Source organism: Gossypium hirsutum, chromosome A12 (genome assembly GCF_007990345.1).
Source record: "Gossypium hirsutum isolate 1008001.06 chromosome A12, Gossypium_hirsutum_v2.1, whole genome shotgun sequence".
Classification (NCBI taxonomy): domain Eukaryota; kingdom Viridiplantae; phylum Streptophyta; class Magnoliopsida; order Malvales; family Malvaceae; genus Gossypium; species Gossypium hirsutum.
In genome coordinates this window covers 14,010,591-14,036,808 of record NC_053435.1, presented here as the reverse complement: position 1 = coordinate 14,036,808, position 26,218 = coordinate 14,010,591, and the positions used below count along the sequence as shown (strand labels likewise).

The window sequence follows — 26,218 nt, the reverse complement described above, 5'->3', positions numbered from 1 at the left end:
TTGCACTTCAATCCATTTATTTCACTTGTATTAACATTTTCATCTTTGCTAAATGTGCTTTCAGTTTTCTTCAGTTTTAGTTGTTAAAGTCGTTACCTTTTAATGTTTCTTGCTTCTTATTTTACTATTAGATGTTCATCTTCACTTTGCTTTTAAGTTTTCTTCATTAAAAATCTCAACTTTTTTTATTTTATTTTATTTTTCTTAAGCTTTTCTTTACTGACTACCATGTTGCTTTCTTTTATGGTTGTTAGCTTAGCTTTTAACATGAGTAACTAAACTCTTAAAAGGGTTTGTTGATAGAGATGTGGGTAAGATAATTTTTGGTTAAGAGGCTAAATTGCAATAAATTGGACTAATTTGAATGAACAAAAAAATGTAGGATTAACGACCCTAAAGGAAGATTTAGGCAAATGAGACTGGGAGGTAATATTGTTGAGCACCAATTCTTTAGTCCCGGGTTAGCCGGCGTGATCAAGAGATAAATTAGACTAATTTTTCTAATTTGGTAAAGTTGAGATTGAGAGGTAAGACGAAACCACTCTAAGAGTTTAAGCAATTTGGAACCTTAATTAAATGATTAGTGAACTGCATCAAAGTCAACCAACCACCGTTTGTTAGTTAGTTGTGAATTTCCTAACTTTGATAGGTAGTCAATAGATAATTAGCTTAATCACTCTTTATTTTATGATTCGTCATAATATGGTTTTTAACGATTGGTCGTTTAGTCTCCTTCTTTTGCATGCTCGTAGCTAGGAATTGCTCAGTCACCTCCTCCCTTGGGTTTGACCCTTTGGATTACTCCATGTTCCATCAAAACTATAAATATTACAAATGACATAGTACGCTTGCAGTTAAAACCGCTCTTCAAAATAGTTTTTCCAAAATCATTAATGTGCACTCGCGATAACGGTCACCATCTTGTGTCACAGCCAATATTTTTGCGGTCCACTTTACTCAAAATGCACCTTGTTAGGAGCATTTTCACTCTCCCATTGTCAACCCCTAAAACACGAACATCATTAAAACAATTTAAACCCTAAACCTTTATATAGTAAACCCTAACAACATGACTCTTAAAAAACCTAAAAACCCTAAAAGAAAAAACCCTAAATTTGTTTAGGAAAGAAAAAAACGCATCTAGCTAGAAGCGTTTTGCTGATAGAGTAGCAAAGCGCTTTCCTACAACTTACGCTGAAAATGCATCCAATTTAATGCATTTCCCTGCAAAGTACATTGAAAAAGCGTGTATCTCAACGTGTTTTCAAAAATTTACCTAATCCCACAAATATTCAATAAAAAGAGCTAATCTCATAAATATTAAAAAAATTGACATTTTCTATTAATTCACCCATTTATATATACATAGTTGGTGGATGTTATTTATATATACTAATATCATATTATATGTTAAAGTATTCTTTTTCATATTGGAAGTAAAACAAAATTATCGGTTTTAGTAATTCGAGTACGAAGCTAGGCAAAAACGTTCGTAACTGGGGACAGCCATCAACCATGCGCAATCGAGCGGTCCTCCCACCCCCTCTCCTTTTATATTCTCTTTTATCTCTCTGTATCGCTCTTTCTCATTTGTCTCTCTATTCTTTAGTTCCCTCCCTTTTCACTTCTTCTTCGTCTTGTTCTTTGTCTTTGTTTCTTCTGTTTCAACCAATAATTAACTCTATAACTATAGTGTAATCCAGGTAAGCTTTTGAATTTTGCATGGAAAATCAACTCCCTTTAATTTCAACATTCTCGTTTATTCTGTTCAATTCTGTTTTAGTACAGTGTTCTTTCAACTTCTTGTAGACTTTTTCTTTTTACATCAGTTGCATGTTTTCATATTTCTCTCTTCGTAAGGCAACCAAATTTGGATGTGGAACTCCATTTTGTTTGATCAAAGAAGCTAAGCCAACTTACTAAACACATAGAAGACGGTGGTAAAATAACATTGTTATTTGCATATTCATTTCCAAAATTCTTTCAATGGAGTCGGGGTTCTTTCATATTTCCTACTTGAGCAAACCACCCAGAGTTTGGAACACATTTGAATGCCTTTGAAAGAAAGTATAGGCCTTACCAAAATCTGAATAAGTTTAGAGGTCACTTTTTGGGTTTGAAACTATAAGAGCCAAACCCTGTGAATATTTTCTTTTCTTTTTCTCTGATGTCATCAGTCTGTCAGACATGCTATGGGAATTCTCGACAAACAGACAAAGTGGACAGAGTCCATTTCATTTGCAATGAGACAAAGCGTCTGCAAGTTATTTCCATTCAACACTGCTTTTCTTTTCTTTTCTTTCTTTCTTTTTTTTTTTGCTCTCTATTTTTCTCTTACTCTTTGTCAGGCTTACCATTTCTTTGTTTAATTATTTGCATATTCTTTGAAAAAATGTAACTTTCGTTTTTCAAACCCTTTTAGTAAAACTGTCTCTCCATGTTTTTTTAAATTCTAGAAGACTGTTTTTTTAAAGAAAAGAAAAAGAATAATTTGTTTAGTTATTATTAATAGCTTAGCTGAAACCCCGTTCTTGAAGATATCATTTCCACCATTCACCAACACAAGACAACATCATTAGCTCAAACCTCTAGTTGTCCGTTTTACTTGACAGAGCTACAGCTGACCTTTTAAAAGATGTTTATGTTATGCTTATAATTTTGATGTCCTATTATATTCGTGTTAATTATTTTTAGATCTAGTTTGCAGCATTATGCTTCGAATGAGAGAGGGACTACATTCCAATTTCTTTCACCTCTTGTAGGAAACCATTAAGGTTTATGAAATAAAGGGTTTTTGTTTTAATTTACTTTCATGAGAGAGATAAAAACATTGGGTGGGTTGGGGTGACTTTTGCTCACTACCAACAATGAGCTAGCTTGGCTTAGCTCATAATTATGATAACCCTTGTCACCTTTTTAATTGGAGAGTTCATCATTTTCTTTTATTTTTCTTTTTTTTTTTTTTACATCTTATCCTTTGGTTTTGGTTATTCTTCTCTTTCTAAGTTTATTTATATATTGGTTATGATTTAGAGATGATGAAGTTATAAAAAGAGTGGTAAGTGAATTTGATGCAGTAGCAACTAGAGTTATGATGGAGTCAAGTGTCCCACCAGGATTCCGGTTCCACCCCACAGACGACGAGCTTGTTGGGTATTATCTGAGGAAGAAGGTGGCTTCCCAGAAGATCGATCTTGATGTTATCACAGACATTGATCTCTATCGAATCGAACCCTGGGATCTTCAAGGTTCTTTTCCCTTTTTTTTTTTTTCTTTTAATCAGTTTCCACTCTCGGTTAAGATGGATCCACCAGGTAGGGTTTAAATAACCCTAGACATGGATGTTAGCCCTAGAATTTATATATATATAAGTAATAAGATGTTAATATTGGTGATGAGCAGAGAGATGTCGGATCGGATATGAGGAGCAAAAGGAGTGGTATTTCTTCAGCCACAAGGATAAGAAGTATCCAACAGGGACAAGGACCAACAGAGCAACCATGGCTGGTTTCTGGAAAGCAACGGGGCGAGACAAGGCGGTGTATGATAATAAATCAAAGCTCATTGGCATGAGGAAAACTCTTGTTTTCTACGAAGGGAGAGCTCCAAATGGCCACAAAACTGACTGGATCATGCATGAATACAGGCTTGAATCCGACGACAATCGACCTCCTCAGGCAAGCACTCATATCATTACTATATTTAATTAAGTTTTTCTTTTTCTCTCGGATTATCAGTTTGTTTTTTCAATTAAATTTATTAAAATAAAACAGACAAATAATATCTGCAATTATAACAATACATCACACGATAATATTCAATCGTAAACTCTTTACAATGAATCCAACTTTTAGTGACGAAATAGATTGGTAATATTATTATTATAAAAAATAAAGTTGAATTTGCCCCCACTATAGAATTTATATGATGGAAGGAATCAGTTTTTTGGTTTCCATATGAAGACCATTTGTACTGAAATGTCAACATAAATGCCTCCACCAACATCAAAGTCAAAAAGGTGATTAGTATTTTTTTTTTTTTTGATGAAGTATAATTTTTCATACCAAAACATACTATGCTTTCTTTCCATTCCTTTTCTATCATGAGCTTCAGTATGTCAAAAGCAAAATCCTACTTCTCATTTATACTTTTCATCTATTATCATCTTATTTAGTCATGCAATATCTGCCCACTTCTCTTTACCAAACACAAGAAAAGGAAAGGCACTTTGTTAATGGCCAGACCTTAGTTTTATCCTCGACCAGCATATAGGTCATTGACGAGGAGCATATTATCATTTGAGCTAAAATGAGGTATGGCATAAATTATGAGGTTGAGTCAGAACATATGCAAACTCTTCAATACTCTTAACAGAATCATGAAACAGAACTTCAATCTAGGACAATATTAAATTTATCTAGAAATATTAATAAATAACAATTTCTTAAAAGTTTTGCAGGAGGAAGGATGGGTCATTTGTCGAGCTTTTAAGAAAAAAAAAAGTGGTCAAGCCAAGAGCATTGAAGGGTGGGAGTCGAGGTGCTTCTATGATGAACCAAGTGGTCTCAGCTCCGTGATTGATCCAATGGAATACTTATCAAAACAACCCCAGAAATCTTTACCCTATTGCAAAGAAGAGACAGAGTCAGATAATTTAGACTTTGTTTACTGTGATCAGTTTGTAGAGCTTCCTCAGCTAGAGAGTCCATCTTTGCCATTAATAAATAAGCCAGCCTCCATATCTCTCATATCAGAGAATATAGTCAATTATGGAGAAGAAGAAGAAGAAGAAGCAGATAAAAAAAGAATGTGCAACGGCAACACCAAGAAAGTGACTGATTGGAGAGCCCTTGATAAGTTCGTTGCTTCACAACTGAGTCATGAAGATAGATATAATAATGGTGATCAAGAAGGAGCCTCAATCTCAAGCTTTGATGCCAATAACAGTAGTAACTCAGACATGGAAGCATTGCTGTTATTGCAGAGTAGTAGAGAAAGGGACAAGTTGAAGGAACTCTTGAATTCAAGTACTTCACATTGTGAGGTGGGAATAAACATATTTGATCAATGAAAAGGAGATGATCAAGAGGCTTTATCGCTTAATTAGTATTAATTATAAACAGTTGGTGCATAATGAGACATACTTTTGTAAAAAAATATGGTTGTGAAATGAGTGAAGAAATTCTCTCTATTTATCTCTCTCGAAATGCTTGCAAATCTTTCACATCAGCTGTGATTAGTAATAAGCTTATGTTTCCAAGGTTTAAAAATCGAAATTTAATGGAGACTGAACTATAAGTAGAATACCAGTTTCGGAATCAGATATTATCATTTTACCATTAATTTTGAAATTCCAACAAGAATTTAGTTGGGAAATAAAAACCCACACTTTCCTGTTCATATTTAATTTGATTTTCTTGGCAACCAAACATGATAGAGTAGGAGCAATGAATCTCCATTATACAACAGAGAAAAAAAAAAACATAGAATTAGCGCTGGGTGAAGGCTTGGTGGGACCATGGTTTGTCTAGCATGCGGTGGGCAACGTGGCTCCTGTTGGGGCATGCCTTGCAATTGTGTTTATGGACAAGGGGTGTGTGTATGTATGTTCATGGCTAGCCCTCCCATCCCATGTCCTCTTAGTTCCACACATCAATAAAACCAAACAACAACTACATAATTATTTTCTCTAGCTGGTTACTGTTGTTATTATAATGAAGAGATAATTAATTACCTTTTGTCTGTAACAATTGCACAAAGTCCTCGAGAAGTTGCTTTGCCAAAAGTGATTCAGTTGGTGTAATGGTTGACCAAAACAAAGCATCCTTTTGGAGAACAATGATGTTCATCATAGCACACTAACAAAGCAAAGCAGACCCCATGCTTGATGAGCCTTCCTTCATGCAAAAGATAAGGTAGAGAATAAAATGTAATTTGAGGGTAGAGAAGAGATGCCATGTTCACAAGCTTTAACCAATCACAAACTTTGGTATGTCAATGTGATTAAAAGGGAAAAATTTTTGCTTTTTCCGACTGAAATGACAGAGTAGCTTCAATACAATGATGTCTGCATTGTTACATTTTCGTTCAAACTTTCAAGGCATAGCCAATGTATATAATAATCTTCCACTTATTCTTTAGAGTTGAAACTATGGCCATCCTTCAAATTATTCTTAGTTTACTTCTTATCCCCACTTTACATTTACTAAATCATAGATTAAAAAGTTAAAAGGTTACGAATCCCATGCGGTGACCTAATAGTTAAGAGTGTTCATTATCTCAGGTATTGTTTGAGTTTGAGTCATGCTAGTCACATTGATTGTTTGAGCTTTACTCTTTTATTATAATTCACGATAAATAAATAAATAAATGTTGCAATATGCTCAAAGTTTTTGTACTATTCACACTTTTATTTTCAAGAAAAATACTCCCTTATTACCCATGTAACTAAGGGTCCAAAACTAGGGATGGATCCGGAGGGGCCTGAGATAGTTCCTCCCTTTCATATTTATATTAATTTATTTCTATTTTAAATATAATTAAAAAAAAACTACACAATATGAAAATATTAAGTAATTAAAAATGTATTATTTAATAAGTGAGATATATCTAATAAATGTATATCATTTAAAATATCTTTATAATATGTTACAAACAAAAATATTTAGATTTTTAATAATAAACTTTAAAAATTAATTAATCCGTTTCAATCAAAATTAAAAATGGAATTTTTGTTTCTTTAAAATCTTAGTTATCAATTCTTTGATTCTTTTATTCAAACTTATATTATGTATAATTATTAAATATATATTTTATATTAAATACAATAAACTCATGCATCATAAAAGATGCTAACTAGTTAACTTCAATTTGTCAAAGATACAAAACCCTCATTCCAGCATAAGCAAAATACATATAATATCAACTCTGTATTTAATTTATTGAAACGTGTGTTAAGTTCTTGAAGTTGCATATCTATAATAATATAAAATAATTCCACAATGTTTATTTTTTTAACACAACAATGATTCCATCTCGAACTAATTGGCCACAACTTTATATTCTATAAAGATGAATATTAGTTACCGTATGAGTTTTCTTCTTTAACCTCCCTTTTGGTAACAAACTCATCATTCATATGGCTAAAGGGCTTTAAAAATATTAAAATCTGTCAAAATTTTATGGGTAAAAAGTCATTGTAAACAAATTTTTGAAAACAACTCAATTGTGATCAATTGATTAGGTGTTTATTTTTTTTTTTCAGTTTGTTTAAACTTGTGGATGAATCGACTGTTTAGCCGGGTCTAATTTGAATTTGAGTAAAAAAAATTATCTTTAAAATGATTCAAATTAGGTTGAACTTTGAATTTAAATGGAAGAATTTTTTATTTAAAATTTATTTATAAAAATAAATATCAATATAAAATTGTTTTTTAAATTGGGCTGTGAAAACCATAAACCAAACGCGACACGTACACAACAACAAACAAAGTACCAATATACTTTTAAGTCGTTTCTGCATTTTTTTTTTTTTGAAGCTTTCGGCAATGGGCGCCTCTGAATCGTCTCTCGCAGCTTATTCACTGGTAAGTTTCCGGTTTGTACAGATATTTTGGTACCTCACAAGCTGGGTTCTTTTGAGTAATATCTTAATTGTTTAATTAACATTGATTATTGGCAAAGAGTTCGGCCGATCAAATCTCCACTATTTCTCAGCGATCGGAAACAGTCGATCCGATTTTAGAGAAGCTTAAATCCCTTAGAATTGTAAGCTTTATTCTTGAAATTTGCCCTTAATATTTCACCCATAAAATAAAGACATTTAAAGAGTTTCCTTTTCTTTTGTCATTTTTTTCCTCCCTTCGAATTATAGACATCTCCTATACTGACCACACCGCCAACGGATGGTAGCTTAACGGACATTTTAGTGCGAAGACCGTCGTCATCTTCATCTCAAGGTGGGCCTTAAGTGAAAAAGCGATTTGTTCTCTCAATTGTTTTTTTTCTTTTCATTTTTGGAAATTTCTTCACTTTTTGATTGTTTCATAGCCTTAAATTAGAGTTACTAGTGCAAACTCCAGATAGATGAAGCCTTTTTACTTGAATTGGAACTGGTACTCGTTGTAATAGGTTTCAATTTAAATATCTTTTTGTTCTTTCCGGAAACAAATAGGGATTGTGCTATTATTTGTATAGCAGGGGCCCAAATCCTGTCTATGAAACATTTAGCTAACAGTAGGCAACTGCTATTTACTATTTCATTCATAGTGAAATGTAGGTTGCTGTCGTGGAAGAATTTTGTGTGATGAATGTTAATAAATGGTAAGATCACATCATATCTTACTGTCATCGAAATGTGTTATTTTGTAACTTTTTAGTTGGCTGAGTTGAGCATTTACAGGTTATCGAAACTCATAAGGCAGGCAATGAGCATAGATTAATTAGAAGACTAGCTTACCCTAGGGATTAGTATCAATTAGAGTAATGCATTAGATTCTATGGAATTCAAACAAGATGGATTTTTGTCTTCTCTGCATTTTTGTGAAACCATGTAGGGGGCATGTAATGTTACCTCTCGTAATGGAGTTACCAAGATGTAGGACATGTAGGAAGCATTTAGTTCGAGAATATAATATTACCATTGGGACATAGGATTACTTAGCACATTACTTGGCATGCTAGCTTACCTTGTTTTATTCATTAAGTTGGAATATAATATTTTATTATTTGGCTGTAGGATATTAGATTACTTAAAAGCATATTTTACTAAATTGTCTTTAATTATAAATAAGATGAACATAGTTCAAGTTAATTAAAAACACACACTTATAATAATAACTAATTGGAAATTAAGGTAATATAATTGACAAAATGTAATATAATTAAGGTTGTCATTATCATATGGCATTAGGTTGTAAAGGGATTGAGTTTATATCTTAAATACAGATAAATTTTAACTTTGTTTTGATTTTTTTTTTCTTATTGTAATTTATATTTTGCTCAAGAGATGTCAAAATTAAAATATTTTTTTATGATGAAAGTAAAATATTTAAGAAATGGTGTATAACATGTAATGAAAAGAGGCAAAATGACTTAGTTATTAACTTTTAATTTGGTAAAAACTTTTTTAAAAGAAAGGAAAAAGATTAAGATTAAGTAAATGAATTAGGTTTGGCAAATTAAAAATGAGTTGCAAATACTTGAACCCAAATCTGAATCTTAACTTGAAAATGATTATATTACGTTTGTTAATAATTAAAAACAATTACAGTGCATATATTAATTTAGGGGATAAAGTTATAGTTTAAGGGTAAAATGATATGTAGAAATAACATTCCTTAGGAATCTTAAATTACGTAATTTTCGGAATCTAAACAGTTGAATGTTATTCCAGAATCTTACACGGGGATGTAAGATTCCTTGAACCAAACGCTTTTTATTGTTAATATAAGCTGCGCCAATCCCAGTTTAGGTCCCATTAGATTAGCATGTTAAGTTTCTTGAGTTTACATGCATTGAAGGCTTTTTATTCACTTTCTTTTCTTTTTTTATTTGCTTACTATCAGTTCAGAAAGAGAAGATGAACATAACAATAGTGCACAGAATACTGTTTAATCACAAAGTTATGCACCTGTACATTGGGCTGCAACTGGTTAATATGATCTTGAAGTGCTACAATATTCTAATATTGTTGTGTTGTTGTTACAACTTATTCTTTATTGACTATCAAAATAGCTGCTGTAAATCCAAAGGTGTTCCTGGAGCTGTTATCAGCGTACCGTGATTGGCAAGAGGAGAAGGCTCAAACGATTTGCAAGAAGCAGGTGTGCCATCCCCTTGATAAATTTTGTGAGTTGGAGAACAATTGTTGCAGTCGCATGGGTGGGTTAGTTCTGCTGTGGGTTATTATTATCACATTCCAATAAACTTAAGATCCGATTAGTAGTTTGCTGTTGCTTGAATTTATAACAATTATGGTGTACATAGTCATTTGGACAAAATCATTGCAGGAGGATATAGAATACAAAATAGAAGTCGCTGACGCTTTGACAGTTAAACTTCTCCAAAGTTTAAACCACTCAGTTTCCACAATGAAGACTGCTTCACAACATTTAGCAGAAGGTAATTCAACTTTTGTACTGAATAATAAGAGTGTGTGTAGAATCTGATTAAGCTACTCTTGTATAATTCGTGTAGTTCATACATTGCAAGTGGAGCTTGGGGAGCTTAAAGAAAGGTTAACTGAGGTCCTCAGCAATTATGAGCCACTGTGCAACAGAATAGCCTCAGGGGGACCTGAACCTCTTCGATCTATCAAGCCATTTGCAGTTTCCACTTCAAACTCGACTAGCTTATCTTCAGGTAAGGTAAACCTATGAGTCGAACTTCAACGTCCACATTCTCCCAATTAGACTAACATTTTTTTTTCTTTTTAATCTCATCTGTAAATAACTGACATTCTTTTACCCTTAATTCTTTCTTCATTGAGATTGATGTTTATTTTGTGCTCCATACTAACATTCCGTCACAAATCACAAGATTCAAGCTTAATAATGAAATGAATGAACCAAACAACATAAAGACTTAAATCAAACGTCATATGAAATAATATCTTCTATATCATGCAAGTAGAAAATCTGTAAAAGGCTCTAAATTAAGGTTGTTGCTGGGCATCCATGTAACCAGCATCAACTAACACTTTCTCTCTCTTAGCCATCTCAATATCTTCATCAACCATCATCTTCACCAACTGCTCAAACCCAACTCTGGGTTTCCACCCAAGAACCTTTCTTGCTTTTCTTGAATCACCTTTCAAATTATCCACCTCGGCCGGCCTAAAATACCTCTTATCAATCACCACATGATCTTTCCACTTCAACCCAACATAACTGAATGCCACTTCTAGAAACTCCTCCACCGTATGTGACTCCTCCGTTGCCACCACGTAATCGTCGGGCTTCTCTTGTTGCAGCATCATCCACATAGCTTCCACGTAATCCCCGGCAAAACCCCAGTCCCTAGAAGCTTGTAGATTCCCCAAAAACAACTGGCTCTGTAACCCAATCTTTATCCTGCCAACGGCCCGAGTAATTTTCCGGGTCACGAAATTCTCTCCTCTCCGCGGCGACTCGTGATTAAACAGAATTCCATTACAGGCGAAAATCCCGTACGCTTCCCTGTAATTGACAGTGTACCAATGCGCAGCGCATTTGGAAGCCGCGTATGGAGATCTGGGGTGAAACGGGGAAGCTTCAGATTGAGGCGGAGGAGTGGATCCGAACATTTCTGACGATCCAGCTTGGTAATACTTGATATGGGTCCGACCCGTGTCGGCAATATGGGATCGAACGGCTTCCAACAAACGGAGGGCTCCCGTAGCCACCACGTCGGCAGTGTAATCAGGGATTTCAAAAGAGACGGCTACGTGGGATTGGGCAGCCAGATTGTAAACTTCATCGGGTCGGATAGTGTCGAGCCAACGACGAAGAGAGGAAGCGTCGGTGAGGTCAGCGTAATGGAGCTTCATCCGAGCCTTGTGGGCGTTGTGGGGGTCGATGTAGATGTGGTTAATCCGCTGCGTGTTGAAGTTGGAAGAGCGGCGGATCAAGCCATGGACTTCGTAACCTTTGTTGAGGAGGAACTCGGTGAGGTATGAGCCATCTTGACCGGTGATGCCAGTGATCAACGCGATCCTGCGGCCAGAAATTGCGTCGCCCCTGGAACTCTCATTTTCGCTCGCCATTTTGGAGTTCAAAATAGATAAAAAGGGAAGAAGACAGGGTTTCTGAGTTTCAGTGGTTTTAGCGATAAGTGGGCTGGTTTGGTAGGGGAGAAAGAGGATCAGGATACAATGGTCAATTACAATATCCTTGCGAGGTTAGCTAGAATATGATCCATTTTAAACCGTCTATATATGTTTTTCTTTTTTATTAATATTATATATTTTTTTGAGCCAAAACTATTTCTATTTTTGTTTTAGATTTATAATTCTCCTCCTCAATCATTTAGATAAAATCAATTTCATATGTACAAAATATAAGTTAAATTTAAATACACAACTTTTATATATAATTAGATTATAACATATATGTAGAAATTATATTTACGGAAAATTTATATAAAGTTTTAATTAAAACGATAAAGTTAAATCGTTAAAGATTAGTACCCTCTACACTCGATTCAAATGGTGATTGTCACATTTCGTTGTTGGAGCAACACAAACTATTTTCATTCATTTTGGTTGAAAACAAACCAATAAATGTGGTATAATTCATAAGTTTCACGTTATACAAATGAAATACTTATATGTGAGATCAAATGGGCCCACACAATAATCTAGGGTCATATGAAGTCAAACATAGAGTCACGATACGAATCATAATTCAAATTATCAAAATGGAAGGTTTTGGCTCAAGATAATGAAGTCATGTCTCAAGACATGTCTTCTCTATTTTAGACCCATAGTTTCGAAGTATATTAGATAGAGTAGTCGAACAAAAATATAACAAAAGTGGAAATTTGAGTAAAATGTGTAGAGTATAGTGGTTTGTGCTTGAGAATGATAAATGGTCACTATTGGTACCAAGTGAATTATGGCTAAGTGTAAAAGTAAAATTGTACAAATAGATGTGATTATGTAAACTATGTCGAGAAGTGATTTAATCTTAATAAGTGAATATATGAAATGATTATTGAGTGTTAATGGAAATTGCTCAATAAGCTTTTAAAAAGTTTGAAAAGTGATTACTATATGAACCTTTGAAGTGCTCAAGTGATTAAAAATTGCTTTAATAGACTAAATAGAATAATTAAGGCATACCATGAATGTACACATTTATTTATTGAAGATAACGAAATATGTCTTATAGGATGGCACACAAGTACACGGTAACCATTTTTTCAGGGTGTTTGCATTGATGCGCTATTAGCACAATACGTGTCAGGGTATTCAATTGGAACCCCAAATATCCTATTTGCATTGTATGCATGTCTTGCTATACAAAGTAAAAGAGGGAATGATATACTTTAAATGCGGGACTATTGACTAAAGAAGGTATATAGTGAAACAAGGGTGATGGGCTTTAAAATTCCAGCTTGTTGATGCAAGTTAAGATCCTCCAAGCTCGTTCATGGCCAATATTCACGTTCTTGAATTAAGATTTTCAAGAATTGAAATCTGTTGATATTTGTCTAAGATTTGGTTTATTGATTTTCTTGGAACCAAAATTCGAAATCTTGATGGCCTTTAAGCTCGAACTCCATCCCTTAAGTCACGAATTCTTGCACGAACACAATCAATTTAGCTCAGATTGCTTGGTCTTTGATCTTGTAATTAAGTCCATCACTTGAATGAGCTGGAATTTGAGCTTTGGTGCGCGCATCAACACCTCCAATGACATCCAGTTTACTCCAACTGAGGAGTTGGAAATCTTCCTGTCATGGATGAAAGCCCACTCTGGATATTGTTTAGCTTACTGCATTTATGCTATTGACAACACTTATTTTAACTTCTTATGCTAACTGCTTGGAAACACATGACGAGAACCTTGCTAAACTACACCTCCTACAGGAGATACTTATTCACGAAGATCAACACAGGTGAAGACAACTTCTGTCAACTGCAACAAGGAAGCAATCAAGTGAGACACTGGAAATATGAAACTCTGCTCTCAGATATCAGAATGCTGAAGGACAGGCCAGGATCCTCATTCCGTTCACAGCAAGTACAAGCTGGACATACATGCAACACCGAGCTAGACAAGCTGCTCAAGGGTTGCTTTCAGGGGTTGAATTGCATTTACCTGAATGGTAGTTTCAATTAAGAGCCTAACTGGCAGAATGTTGGAAGCTTTAAGTACTAAGAGAATGAAAAAATGGTATAGGAAAGGTTATAAAGGAAAAAAGAATGACTATTCCAATGGAGGAATTTTTCTATTCCAATGGAGCAATTTTTTGCCTGTGAACCGAAGTGAGGTTATTGCATCAAACGACCCTGGTCTACATAATTATTGAGACTGACCCTAAAAACATAGAATTTAATGCCTCAACAACTTGTCCCAAGCATTTATGTCATTGTCGTGTAATTTCAGAATATTCTTGGATACAATTTCCCAACACACTGAACTAATAGCATGTATATTAAAACCCTAAACTGATAAAGTAAATTTACTTAAATTTGACTTTACATCAATAAGAATAACTAACCTTTTGACATGAATAGCAAGGGAATTACACTGCAAATAAAACAAAACAAGAAAAGCTTTTGATGAGCTATTTCTATGCTTACGAAATAGAGTCAACAATTAATACATCGAAAATGAAGGCTTTACTCTGCGAATTACTATAATATTCGACTTAATTAACCATCCAAACAATCAAATCTATGCTAAGCTCATCTAAGGTTAAAAAACCCACAAAATCGAGTCGCTCAGCCCCAAAAAGGCACATACTGATTTCATTCATCTGAAGCACAACTCCAATGGTCTCAGCTATACATCTCTTAAAACAGGCCAACCCCTCCTAATAATTCCATTGATCTTTGCATCAATCTGCTTTTGAATCCTTTGAGGGCAAAGCTCCGCAGCATAACCGTTAAGTTTTGCTGCTAGGTTAGACACCTCAAGTTCATCTTCAGGCAGGTTTCCTATCAGCTGTAGAAGCATCGGGTGGCGTTTGAGCTCAAATTTCTGCACATTGAACCAACATACCAGTCACTCATTTACCTATGAGAGCAACTCCTTTGACCTTCTAAATCTATCAAAAAGGCTATAATATTTGTTTCCCATCATCCAAATTCATATGGACATAGAAAACCCGGTCACTAATTTGGTTGCTAATTTGATTGGATTAAAATTTTCATGCACATTAGTTCTCCATAATTACTAGGAGGCTCCTAATAATAAAAAGCTAGACAAGCATCTGATGGGACCAACATATTAAATCAGGTCCGATTTCAATTAAATCTAACAAATTCAACACAAACTGAAGACTAAAAGAAGCTTGTGGATCATAAGATATGACAAAGAATACTCAGACACCCTCACCTGATGTTCAGGTTCTGCCGGATAAAATGATTCAAGTTGTTGAATTTGGGTTGTCAAAATGCTGCTCCGCGACTTGGTTTGCTCCCTTTCTTTGCTCATGGCAGCTAATCTAGCCTCTTCAGTCCCATTCGTAAAAATAATAGACCTGGTTGAATTGAGATACGGAAGCTCGTCATCAAAAAGTAGGAAAATGAAGTAGTAATATGGGTTCTTTTCTCTTATTTTCTGGTCATGATGGTTACCTGTACTGGGGACCTACATCAGGACCTTGGCCAAAAACCTGTCTTGGGTCATGGCTAGACCAAAAAACCTCCAGAAGTAGCCTGAAATTAATCTCCTTGGGATCATATTCAACCTGTTCACCATTCACATACCCTTATTCACAACAATCATTTCCCAAAACAAGATAATTTAAAAGGAGTGGAAGAGAAATAACGGACCATTACAGACTCGGCGTGGTCACCTAAGCTTCTGTATTCGGGATTGATTTTGGATCCGCCAGCATAACCAGAAGTAGTTCGAACGACACCGTTTAAGCACCCGAAGACAGCTTCCGATCTCCAGAAACTACCGAGGGCAAAAACCGCGGTTTTCAGAGACTGATCTGACAGTTCCCGAGGCGTGGTGGAGGCCCGATCTGGAATCCGAATACAAAAAGCTTTGTCGGCATAGAATAGGGACAATGAAGCCAAGGTTAGGAAATTGAGGATAAGGAGATTGCTATCCGCGGAAGCCATTTCTTCCGAGATCGTGTAATGGAAACAACGAGAATGAAAGAGGGAAATTGCGGGTCGATCAAGTAACCATGGACACTAGACATGCAAAAATTGGGCTCAACTTTGACAGGCCGAGGATCAACTCTCACCTAGAGAGTCTTTGGACTTGGCCCATTACAAAGTCCATTTTATTTCAAAATTTCATCGACTCCACCTATTTATGTTTCAAAGATTCTAACAAAGAATTTGACTTTAAGAAGTTGAAAGAAAGATCTTTGAGTTTTGAGAGCATGATTAAGCTTAGGACAAGATGGAATTTAAGGATGAATAAAATCTGAAACTAGGATCAATAATTCAGAGATTAAAATAAATAAACAATAAACAAAAATTTAGATGAATTATGTAAAGAAGAACCAAGATTGATGATCTAATCGTGCTAATTACATAATTTGAAGTAAGGAAAAAATTCACCAACAGCTGTTGAAAGAATTGAGTTACATTGTTATAAATTAAAAAAAAAATCACTATAGTATCTCAAACATAGACCTAAGCTATTTAGGAAAATAAGGAAACAAAAATGAGTTTTTAAGTTCTAGATTATTTCAATCCCTCGTAATATGAACAAGTTCTATTAGGTTATGTTTGTGAGTTTGTTGGAATGTCTTTTAAATGAAATATCCTTAATTCAATGTATTTTGGCACATTCAACATTTTCTTTTTACACTTTTTAAAATCCTTTTTAAGTATCTTCCAAAATTGTATTTTGATCCAGTTTTAAAAAAATGATATTTTTAACCTTTCCAATTTTTTTTAACTAAAAACATCAAAATCTTAACCATAAACAATGAAATTCCTTTTTTTTTCTTTTACAATTTTTTGTACTTTGTTCATAGGGATCGAATCCCCACACTGAAGATCGACACCTTCATTGTTTGGGTACTTTAATTTTGATATTTAAATTTTTTTCTAAGTGTATATAAGAATATATGATCAAGTTACATTTCTCCATATATTTAGGGGGAGTTTGATGGCTCACATTGAAAATCTTTTGACATTTAGATATATGATTTTTTCGATTTGCTTGATATTAAGGTCATGGGTCACTTAAACAACTTTGATTTTATCTTTTAACAATTGTTGGAAATGTTCAAGTTGATCCAATACGTTTTTATCTTGTAATAATTCATAAAGCTTTTGATATGTAACGACTTGACTTTTGTCAATGTCGGAAAATGTGGTTTCGAAATCTCATTTTCGTAAATTGAATTCCTTAAGATAAAATAGGAAGATATATAGAGTTAGTAAGAAAATATATTAAAGATTTGTTAAGTAATTAAATTGAGAAACTTGTTAATTAAAACTTAGGAACTAAATTGTAAAACTTAGATGTTGCGTGAAGGTTATCTAGGTTTCAGATGATGAAAAAAGTAATATGAATGAGTTTTAACGGTATCTCTATGTCTTATAAGCAATGATTGTTGGGTTTTCATATTGGATGTTTGGGATCTAGAGATTAAGCTAATATTCGTGGGTGTGAGGTGAGTGCCTAAGCTGATTCTTGCTTGTATATTGTTCATGTGAGTGCTTCAATGAACAATGATTGAACTATGTAATCAAACTAGAATAGTATGGTATGGTGATTATGTTATTGCATGTGTAGTATGTAGGAAATATGAGGAATGAGTAAGTGGTTTGAATCTTGAAAGTTAAAGTATGGTGGTATGAGTATGTCTGGAAAAATGTGATGAGATGAGAAACCATTTGGGTGTTTGTATAAATAAAGTGTTGAGTAATGAATGATGCCATTATATGAAGAGTCTATCAAGTGAGTCTATGTCTATTCACTATGGTGAAGTCTAAAGGGGTCCGTCAAGACTTTAAACACGACCTCTGAAAGGAAAGCCCATGGTCATGGCACCATATCAAGTAAGACCATAGTTGGGCTATGGTATCATATGGATATACCATAGCTGGTGGGTTATGGCATCGTATGGAATGAACTAAAGAAAGGTTACTACCTAATAGGGTTTTTTGCATGACCAAGGATGATGAAGGGAAAACTTCACAAAACGTGAGTTTAGGTGAATCCCTATCATGAACACGCTAGAAAATGGAAGCCTTTGTGATAATTTATGAAATGGAAGTCTTTATGGCAATCTATGAAATGGAAGTTTTTGTGGCAATCTATTAGATAAAAGCCTTTATGGCTATTTAAGGAAAGAAAAGCTCTTGTGGCAAATGAAGAAAAGAATGCCTTCATGGCGTACACAAAAGAATGGTCTTTGTGGCAACTATCTGAGGGAAATGTGTAATGACTCGAATTTTACAGTTACCGAAAAAAGTACATTTTTGGGTCTTTGTTTCTGAAAAATAGATTCATAAATATTTATTAAAAATATTAATGAAGTTAAGTGAGTGGATAATTAAAGTTTAATTAAGTGAATTAGCTTAAATTAAGGTTAATTAGGTATAAGGATTAAATTGAATATAGTGTAAAAGCTTAATTATAGAATAAAGAAAAGTCAAAGGACTAAATTAGCAAATAAACCTTATGTGACAAGTGTGTGGTAAGTATAAATACATGTGTATTATTTTAATTGGTACAAATGTATGTATATATATATTTGCTTATTGTTTAAGAAATAATAATTATAAATAAAAATATAATAATATAAAGTATAATAAATAAAAAGACAAGTGTATGGTGATATATGGATACATATGTACTAATAATATACACATGTATAAATAATAAATAAGTATTATTTAGTAATAATATAATATTATAATAGTTAAATAAAGAAAGAAAAGAAAGAAAAAGAATAGAAAGAACAGAACATGAAACGAAAATGGGGAGAAAGAATAGAGAAAGAAAAGAAAAAGGGAAAACTAGGTATTTGGAGCTTGAAGTTTAAATTGGTAAGTTAATCAAGCCATTTTTACTTAATTTTGATATTTTAGAAGTTTTAAAACAAAGTTTTAATGAAATTAAGTTGATATTTTGAAGGTTATTAGATTTCTAGATATTATTCATGTTGAATAAAATGATGAATTAGGGGTTAAATTGATAGAATTTCAAGTTAGAAGTGAAATAAGGATTAAATTGTAAAGTAAATCATAAGTTTTGAATAGTAGGGACTAAATTAAAGAATTTCAAAATTTTGGTTTTATGCTGAAATTAGAGAGTTGAAATTAGTTTAAAGTGAAAATTGAATGAAAATATTGAGTTAAATGTGAAGAATAAAAGTTAGTCTCGGTTTGGGACTAAATTGAAATTTAGACAAAAGTTGAATAAAAATTAAAACATTCAATGTGAAAATTTTACTGTATTAATGATTATAAATTGTATTAATTTTGTAGCTAACGGGGTGCCAAAAAATCCTTAGTTAAGAAAGGAAAAGACGAGGTCAACGAGGGTTAGCTCGTAAATCAGGATTTGTGTTTCTATAATCCAAACTTAATATTTAATTGTTGAATTTATTATTTAATGTGTAGGTTGATGCATTGAAAAGCTAATTTTAATTGTTAATTATTATATTTTGATTGAATGTTATGGTAAGTAATTAAGGTAAGCATTATTGTGTTTTATGACTATTGAAATGAATCAAAATGTATATTGTATTGCAATTAAATTGCATGTGATTGATATGGAAAAATGTATTAAATTGAATTGAAATTAAATTACAAATGAAATTGAAAATTTGAAAGTTTACTGAATACCCTATTAACAGTGTCGGGCTAGTCGGATATAATTGGCATGCCATAGGATTGGAAGTGTTCAGGGATATTCCGACTGTGTGTCGATGAGACACTATATGTGTCGACTACTGTGACTGTTCCGGATTCGTTCCGAAGAGGTACTCTGTACCTGACTGTGACTGTTACTGCTACGGTTACTGTTACCCTACGATGTATTCTGGCTTCAACCGATAAAACACTGTATACTATCCCCGGTGTGTGGGTTGGATCTGTGTATCCGTCCAGGTCCGAGTCATGTTAATAGGGCAAATAAGGTATTGAAAAATTGACTGCTACCGAATATTTAACTGTTACTGAATAAATGATTGACTGATAGTGAATAATAATGATTAAATGATTGTTATTGAAAAATACTGACTGTCATCGAATAATTGATTGCTACTGAGTAAAGGATTGCTACTGAACGAATAATCGTTACTGGATAACTAATCATTATCGAATGACTAAATGTTACTGAAAGAAACTGATAAATTATTCGATACTAAAATATGTTTACTGATATTGAATAGTGAACAGAAACATAAGTAAGACATATGAATGGAGAATATTATTGTTGAGAATTAAATGAAGAAGTTAATCAAGTTATTAGATAATGAAGGTTGAATGAGTTGTAAAGAAATTACTTATGAAATGAATAAATGAATATTTATGATTATTATAGGACAATAAGTGTATGTTATGTTTTAAATGTTCAGATTATAGAAAAACCACTGAGTTCATACTCAGCGTACGATTTGTTTCCGTGCGCAAGTTAAGTTAAAGTCAGATTGTTGAATCAGCATCCCAGGCCGATCCCGAACTCAATAAGGTAAAGTATGTTAATTGTTGATAATGGCATGCACCTAGGATGTCTTAAGTGTGTTATTTGGCATTGTGATTGTAATAGTGAAATAATTAAATTGATAATTGATAATGATTCATGATAAGTGTTTTAAGTCAAGTATTGGATTGATTTAGTATTGGTATTTGTATTGGTTGTGGTTTAAAATTTGCAGGATTGGTAAATTTTAAAATACAAGGTTCATTTTGAGTTCATATGGTTTGTCACACAGGCGTGTGACCAGGCCGTGTGAGACACACGGCTTGCACATGGGCATGTTGTTAGGCTTTGTGTCCCCTGCACTTAAATTGTTACAACCAAGTTAGTACACGGGCGTGTGCCTTGGTTTCCACGGCCATGTCTTAAAGTCAGTTTAGTACACGGGCAGGCCACTCAGACGTGTGTCATGGTCGTGTTTAAAAGTCAGTGTTGCACACGGGTTGATGACATGGGAGTGCCCCAAGCCGCACGGGCATGTTTAACTAGCCACACGAGCATGTGGTACTGTTCAAAGGAAGAAAATTTAAAACTTCACGAAAAATTTTCTAAGTTTTCGATCGAACCTCGCTTTGATTTAGTGACATTTATTAAGTACTGTAGCCCATTAAAGCTATATTCTGATGTACAGTATTATATTTATTCTTGTTTTACATATAAATGTACTGTAATGATCAGTTATACTCCGTAATCATGTTTCGGTAACGGGACAGGGTTAGGAGTGTTACATTTGAATGTTTTAATTTTTATTCAACTTTTGTCTAAATTCCAATTTAGTCCTAAATCGAGACTAACTTTTATTCTTCACATTTAACTCAATATTTTCATTCAATTTTCACTTTAACCTAATTTCAACTCTCTAATTTCAGCATAAAACCAAAATTTTGAAATTCTTTAATTTAGTCCCTACTATTTAAAACTTATGATTTACTTTACAATTTAATCCTTATTTCACTTCTAACTTGAAATTTTATCAATTTAACCCCTAATTCATCATTTTATTCAACATGAATAATATCTAGAAATCTAATAACCTTCAAAATATCAACTTAATTTCATCAAAACTTTGTTCTAAACCTTCTAAAACATCAAAATTAAGTAAAAAAAAGCTTGATTGACTTACCAATTTAAACTTCAAGCTCAAAATACCTAGTTTTCCCTTTTTCTTTTCTTTCTCTTTTCTTTCTCCCCATTTTCGTTTCATGTTCTGTTCTTTCTTTTGTTTCTTTATTTAACTATTATAATATTATATTATTACTAAATAATACTTATTTATTATTTATACATGTGTATATTATTAGTACATATGTATCTATATATCACCATACACTTGTCTTTTATTTATTAGACTTTATATTTTTATATTTTTATTTATAGTTATTATTTCTTAAATAATAAGCAAATATATATATACATATATTTGTACCAATTAAAATAATACACATGTATTTATACTTACCACACTTGTCACATAAAGTTTATTTGCTAATTTAGTCCTTTGACTTTTCTTTATTCTATAATTAAGCTTTTACACTATATTCAATTTAATCCTTATACCTAATTAACCTTAAATTAAGCTAATTAACTTAATTAAACTTTAATTATCCACTCACTTAACTTCGTTAATATTTTTAATAAATATTTACGAATCCATTTTTCAGTAACAAAGACTCGAAAATGCACTTTTTTCGGTAACTGTAAAATTTGAGTCATTACAAAATGTCTCTATGACAGACTTTGAAAGAAAGAAATAGTGTTCCCGAAAAACACCAAGGGGATAGTATGTATGTCGAACTTTGAAGGAACGGTAGGTATAACAAACCCTAAAGAAGAAGCCATTGTGGTATATCATGTTACACTTCTGATAAGATAATTTAATGTGTTTCTTTTATGGAAAGCTCCATATGAGTTGTTGGGGCAGGCCTTACATGGCCTTAAGATAAGAATAGAGAAATTAGAATACGCTAGAATATGTGGCGAATTCGAAGTATGGGTTAATTAATTTGAAGCACAAATCTACGTAAGGGCTATGTCTAGTAAGTAGAAGAAGGTAATATGTATGTAATTATTAGATGAAGAAAGGTATTCTCTTGAAAGAATCAAACCCTATAATTAAAGAACTCATCTTCTACTTATGTATGAAATCATTCATGGATTCTGAAGAAGTGATAGCTTAGAGTATAAATGTAAGAACAACAATATTTTGTCTGTATAGGCCTCTAGAATGAGTATGGTTAAGGAATCATGATAGTGTAAACTGAAGAACGTGAGTAATGTATCAAGATGCGAGAAGTAAGGCACGATCTTAGAAGTCAGGGCTTACATCTAAAGTACGAATAATGGCACTCTAGGAAATTTTTCGCTAGAGGCAAGTTGAAGAACAAAGGCAACGGTGACGAACTGAATTACTAGATGAGAAATATAAAAACAAATGAGGTAATTGGGTGTTTATCTCACTAAGTTCTTATGAACTTACCTTTGTGCTTTATGTTATAGGAATGTTGGTTTGTGTCTATGACAGGGCTACGCCAAAGGAGCGACGTATCGGGTTATTATGCGTACAGAGCAAGCCTGTTGGTGTGTTCAAGTCTGAGTTATTTTATAGGAGCCTTTTACACTGAATAATTGTAATAGACTAAAACATCTATTCAATCCTATGTATACTAAAATGAAATTCTTGTATTATTCATACTTATGTATTTCTTAGAGAAATTTATAATTAAAACAGTTGTAATTGAATGTAAATTTGTATGATTGAGTGAACTACATATGTACTTGAGTAGTAACACCCTAGATTCAGATTCAGTTCATTGGATCGGGTTTGTGGAGTTACAGCATGGGTGGAGGACTTGGCAAGATGCCCAAATTTTTAACCTGACTAAGAATATAGGTATGCATAGCATTTAAGAGACTGTAGGTTTCATATTTTCCATGAGGAACATACCTCCTTGTGTGCTTGACCTGAGGTCTTTAAAATGCTCTTGATGATTCATTTCATAAATAACCCCTCTGTTGTACCCCTCCTTATACGCGTAGACTCTAATAAGGAAGGCCTTAATGACTACGAACTCCTTGTCGGTTTCTAAACTGTTTGTCACCCCTTTGAAAGGTATTGCAAGCTGCTCTTTTAATTTATTCTACTTTAGCAAACTTATGAGCCCTCTCATACAAATCTACCAAACTATGTGGCCTATTATCAATGAATGAGTATTACACATGTTCATTCTGGACACCCATGATAAAGGCATCAATGGCCTAGTGATCCTTCAAATTTTTTGTGTTTAACATTGTTGCATGGAAACATTTAACATAATATTGCAAGGATTCTCATGCCTTTGCTTTACTGACATCAAACTCATATGAGTGCTCATTATTGTTCTATGAGCTCGAAATCTTCCAAAGAAAATTTGACCCAATTGCGAGAAACTCTGGATGGAGCCTTGTGGTAAAGAAAAATATCAATCTTTCGCACTTCCTTTAAGGTTCGTCGAAAAGGCTTTACATTTTAGAACATTAGAGGCCCTTAATACATCATATAATCATTGTGCTGTATGAAATGTGCTTGAGGATCCCTTTTTTCTTCAAACACTTCCTTTGGTACCTTAAACTCAGTTGGTAGGTTCACAGTTGCTATCTTAAGAGCCAATGGGTTGCTAGAACAAAATAACTAATCTATATCCTAGGCATTAGGATGCAACGCTAGTACATCTCTATGCAGAACATCCATTTCATTCTGCCACGGTTTTGCATGTGCCCTTATATCCTCCTCATGAGCACGCATGATATTTTCTTGAAGATCAAAATTGTCAAATTACATCTTCCTCCTTAATTTTTCGTTTTGACTTAACAATGCCTATCGAAATGCTTGCTACTATTCTAACATGGCATTTTGTTGAGCTATCTGCTCCTTTATCAACCTTATCTACTCCTGTAAGTCGAACAATTGCAGTGGCGATTGTAAGAGCCCGTTTTCAGTGAAATTGGAACAGTGGTTTTGGGATCACAAATTCGAGGTTGGAAGAAAATTTATTTTAACATTATTTTATGGTCTACAATATGATAGAAATACCGTATGAAAATTTCGTTAAGAAATTTTACTGTTTACATGCCTAGCTTGATAAAAAGGACCAAATTGCATAAAGTGCAAAAGTTGAATTCTAGTGGCTGAAGGTATCAAACGGATATGGAATTTAAAATTGGAGGTCTTTGCATGGAAAATAAACCATTTAGAGGAGTTAGTAGATAAGGATGATTATTCATCATTGGAATTTAGTAAATTATTAAGGTTAATTTTGGAAAGTAAATGATAAAATGATGATAAATAAATAAAATAAAACAAATTTTCATCATCTTTCCTAAAATAAAACATGGAAACCCTAGCCATGGAAGCTTGAAGATAGACAAGCTTATTTTTCTTAATCAGATAAGTATTCTTGTCTCATTTTTAATGATTTTTATGTTCCCGAGATCGTAATAGCTTAATCTAGCTATCTCGGGGATTAATTTGCCAAATGGTTAAAGTATTAGGATTTTTCCATGGATGAGTATAGTTGAATTTTTAAGTTTTATGGTAGAAAATGAAAGGTTGTTAGATAAATAACTTCTGAAAAGAGAATTTTGATGAAATTATGATTTAGGGGCTAAATTGAAAAGATGAAAATTTTATGAAAAAATTTTGAATTTTCTGAAAAATATGGGCTGCTATTGATATGTATGAAAATCAGTTAGGCTTGAAATAAGGATTAAATTGTATGAATTTCATGTTCCGAGCTTAAGGACTAAATTGTAATTAATTAAAAGTATATGGGTAAAATAGTAAATTTTCCAAAGATGTGTATTGGATTGAATTGAATATAAATTGTAGTAAATTGACTTAAATGTATTCGTATAGATTCGGATAGACCTAGTATGGAATTGGATCGAGGAAAAGAAAAAGTATAGGATTAGTAGCTTACAAACGTATACTTGTCGAGGTAAGTTCGTGTAACTAAATTGTATATTTGTATGTTTTGAGTTGAATATTGTTATGTGTGTGAAATGTGTAATTGTCATGTAAAATACTGATCACATATTCGACAAGTACCGAGTCTCGTTTGAACCTTAGAAATTCGATGGATACAAATGACATGTCATTAAGGGTTCCCGATTGGTTGTTGTGCTGCATGTGTTGTGGATACACCACAGCTCTTACGAGCTTCCTGTTTTTTAGCTCTTATGAGCATCTCAATATTTGGCTCTCACAAGCTTCCCTATATTTGGCTCTTTTGAGCTTCCTGATACATGGCTCACAAGAGCTTCCTATTATAAAGCTTATATGAGCTTCCCGTTATACGGCTCGAAAGAGCTTCCCATTTACATGCTCATATAAGCATTCTTGAATATGAATTAACGGATTACAATTTTATATGCTTTGTGTATACTTCCCGTGTATCCAATGATATTTTAAATAGTTTAACGAGCATAGTTCTATTAAGAGATTTTATGAGAATGACATGAACTGTTACTGGAATTTATGTGAAATACATGGAAATGATCTTTCATGATATATTGAAACATGAAATGGGATGATACATGTATATGAAACTTGCTTGGTGATTATGTTCACCCATGTTTATGGAATATTACATGAGATTCACATGGCTAACATGTTGAGGATATGTGTATAAGCTTTTGGCCAAATTGGTTTGGATATGTTATGAATGCTTACCTTAAATGTGAATAAATGGTAAGTTAAATTCCACGTTATACGAACTTACTAAGCTTAAATGCTTACTCTATTTTATTTCTCATGTTTTATAGTAATTCGGAAGCTCGATTTGGCTAGAAGTTGGTCGAAGCTACTTTACACTATTCATTGGCCTTTTCAGTACATATAGTAAACT

At 33.2% G+C, this 26,218-nt stretch overlaps 4 protein-coding genes across 5 annotated transcripts; 2 read left to right on the top strand and 2 right to left on the bottom strand.

The window, feature by feature from the left end:
- The first annotated feature begins 1,574 nt into the window (after positions 1-1,574).
- Positions 1,575-5,191, top strand: LOC107926911 (NAC domain-containing protein 37). Its single transcript, XM_016857858.2, has 4 exons — positions 1,575-1,703; positions 3,034-3,248; positions 3,403-3,677; positions 4,460-5,191. Exons 2-4 carry the CDS (start codon positions 3,092-3,094, stop codon positions 5,069-5,071), a joined length of 1,044 nt encoding a protein of 347 aa, XP_016713347.1. The 5' UTR covers positions 1,575-1,703; positions 3,034-3,091; the 3' UTR covers positions 5,072-5,191.
- Positions 5,192-7,453: 2,262 nt separating this feature from the next.
- LOC107926901 (uncharacterized) lies at positions 7,454-10,500 on the top strand. Its single transcript, XM_016857852.2, has 6 exons — positions 7,454-7,586; positions 7,684-7,767; positions 7,874-7,958; positions 9,736-9,824; positions 10,011-10,122; positions 10,198-10,500. The coding sequence occupies exons 1-6, from the start codon at positions 7,548-7,550 to the stop codon at positions 10,377-10,379; spliced, it is 591 nt and encodes a 196-aa protein (XP_016713341.1). The 5' UTR covers positions 7,454-7,547; the 3' UTR covers positions 10,380-10,500.
- A 99-nt stretch (positions 10,501-10,599) lies between these two features.
- Positions 10,600-11,743, bottom strand: LOC107920531 (GDP-mannose 4,6 dehydratase 2). Its single transcript, XM_016850282.2, has one exon. It carries the CDS (start codon positions 11,741-11,743, stop codon positions 10,655-10,657), a length of 1,089 nt encoding a protein of 362 aa, XP_016705771.2. The 3' UTR covers positions 10,600-10,654.
- Positions 11,744-14,052: 2,309 nt separating this feature from the next.
- On the bottom strand, positions 14,053-15,897 carry LOC107926889 (peptide methionine sulfoxide reductase A5). 2 transcript variants are annotated; one of them, XM_016857843.2, is made up of 4 exons: positions 15,485-15,832; positions 15,287-15,399; positions 15,045-15,189; positions 14,053-14,234 (listed from the first exon to the last, which is right to left on the bottom strand). In XM_016857843.2, exons 1-4 carry the CDS (start codon positions 15,779-15,781, stop codon positions 14,148-14,150), a joined length of 642 nt encoding a protein of 213 aa, XP_016713332.1. In that variant the 5' UTR covers positions 15,782-15,832; the 3' UTR covers positions 14,053-14,147. The 2 variants fall into 2 exon arrangements, with proteins under 2 accessions (XP_016713332.1, XP_016713323.1); XM_016857834.2 differs by having other exon boundaries at positions 14,140-14,687; positions 15,485-15,897.
- Positions 15,898-26,218: the final 10,321 nt, after the last annotated feature.

Coding starts and splice junctions, on each gene's coding strand:
- LOC107926911 (XM_016857858.2), top strand. CDS start 3,092: ATGATGGAGTCAAGTGTCCCACCAGGATTCCGGTTCCACCCCACAGAC. Junction 3,249..3,402: donor CGAACCCTGGGATCTTCAAG/GTTCTTTTCCCT, acceptor GGTGATGAGCAG/AGAGATGTCGGATCGGATAT. Junction 3,678..4,459: donor ACGACAATCGACCTCCTCAG/GCAAGCACTCAT, acceptor AAAGTTTTGCAG/GAGGAAGGATGGGTCATTTG.
- LOC107926901 (XM_016857852.2), top strand. CDS start 7,548: ATGGGCGCCTCTGAATCGTCTCTCGCAGCTTATTCACTG. Junction 9,825..10,010: donor AAACGATTTGCAAGAAGCAG/GTGTGCCATCCC, acceptor AAATCATTGCAG/GAGGATATAGAATACAAAAT. Junction 10,123..10,197: donor TTCACAACATTTAGCAGAAG/GTAATTCAACTT, acceptor TAATTCGTGTAG/TTCATACATTGCAAGTGGAG.
- LOC107920531 (XM_016850282.2), bottom strand. CDS start 11,743: ATGGCGAGCGAAAATGAGAGTTCCAGGGGCGACGCAATTTCTGGCCGC.
- LOC107926889 (XM_016857834.2), bottom strand. CDS start 15,781: ATGGCTTCCGCGGATAGCAATCTCCTTATCCTCAATTTCCTAACCTTG. Junction 15,400..15,484: donor ACCACGCCGAGTCTGTAATG/GTCCGTTATTTC, acceptor AATGGTGAACAG/GTTGAATATGATCCCAAGGA. Junction 14,688..15,044: donor CGGCAGAACCTGAACATCAG/GTGAGGGTGTCT, acceptor TTCAATGTGCAG/AAATTTGAGCTCAAACGCCA.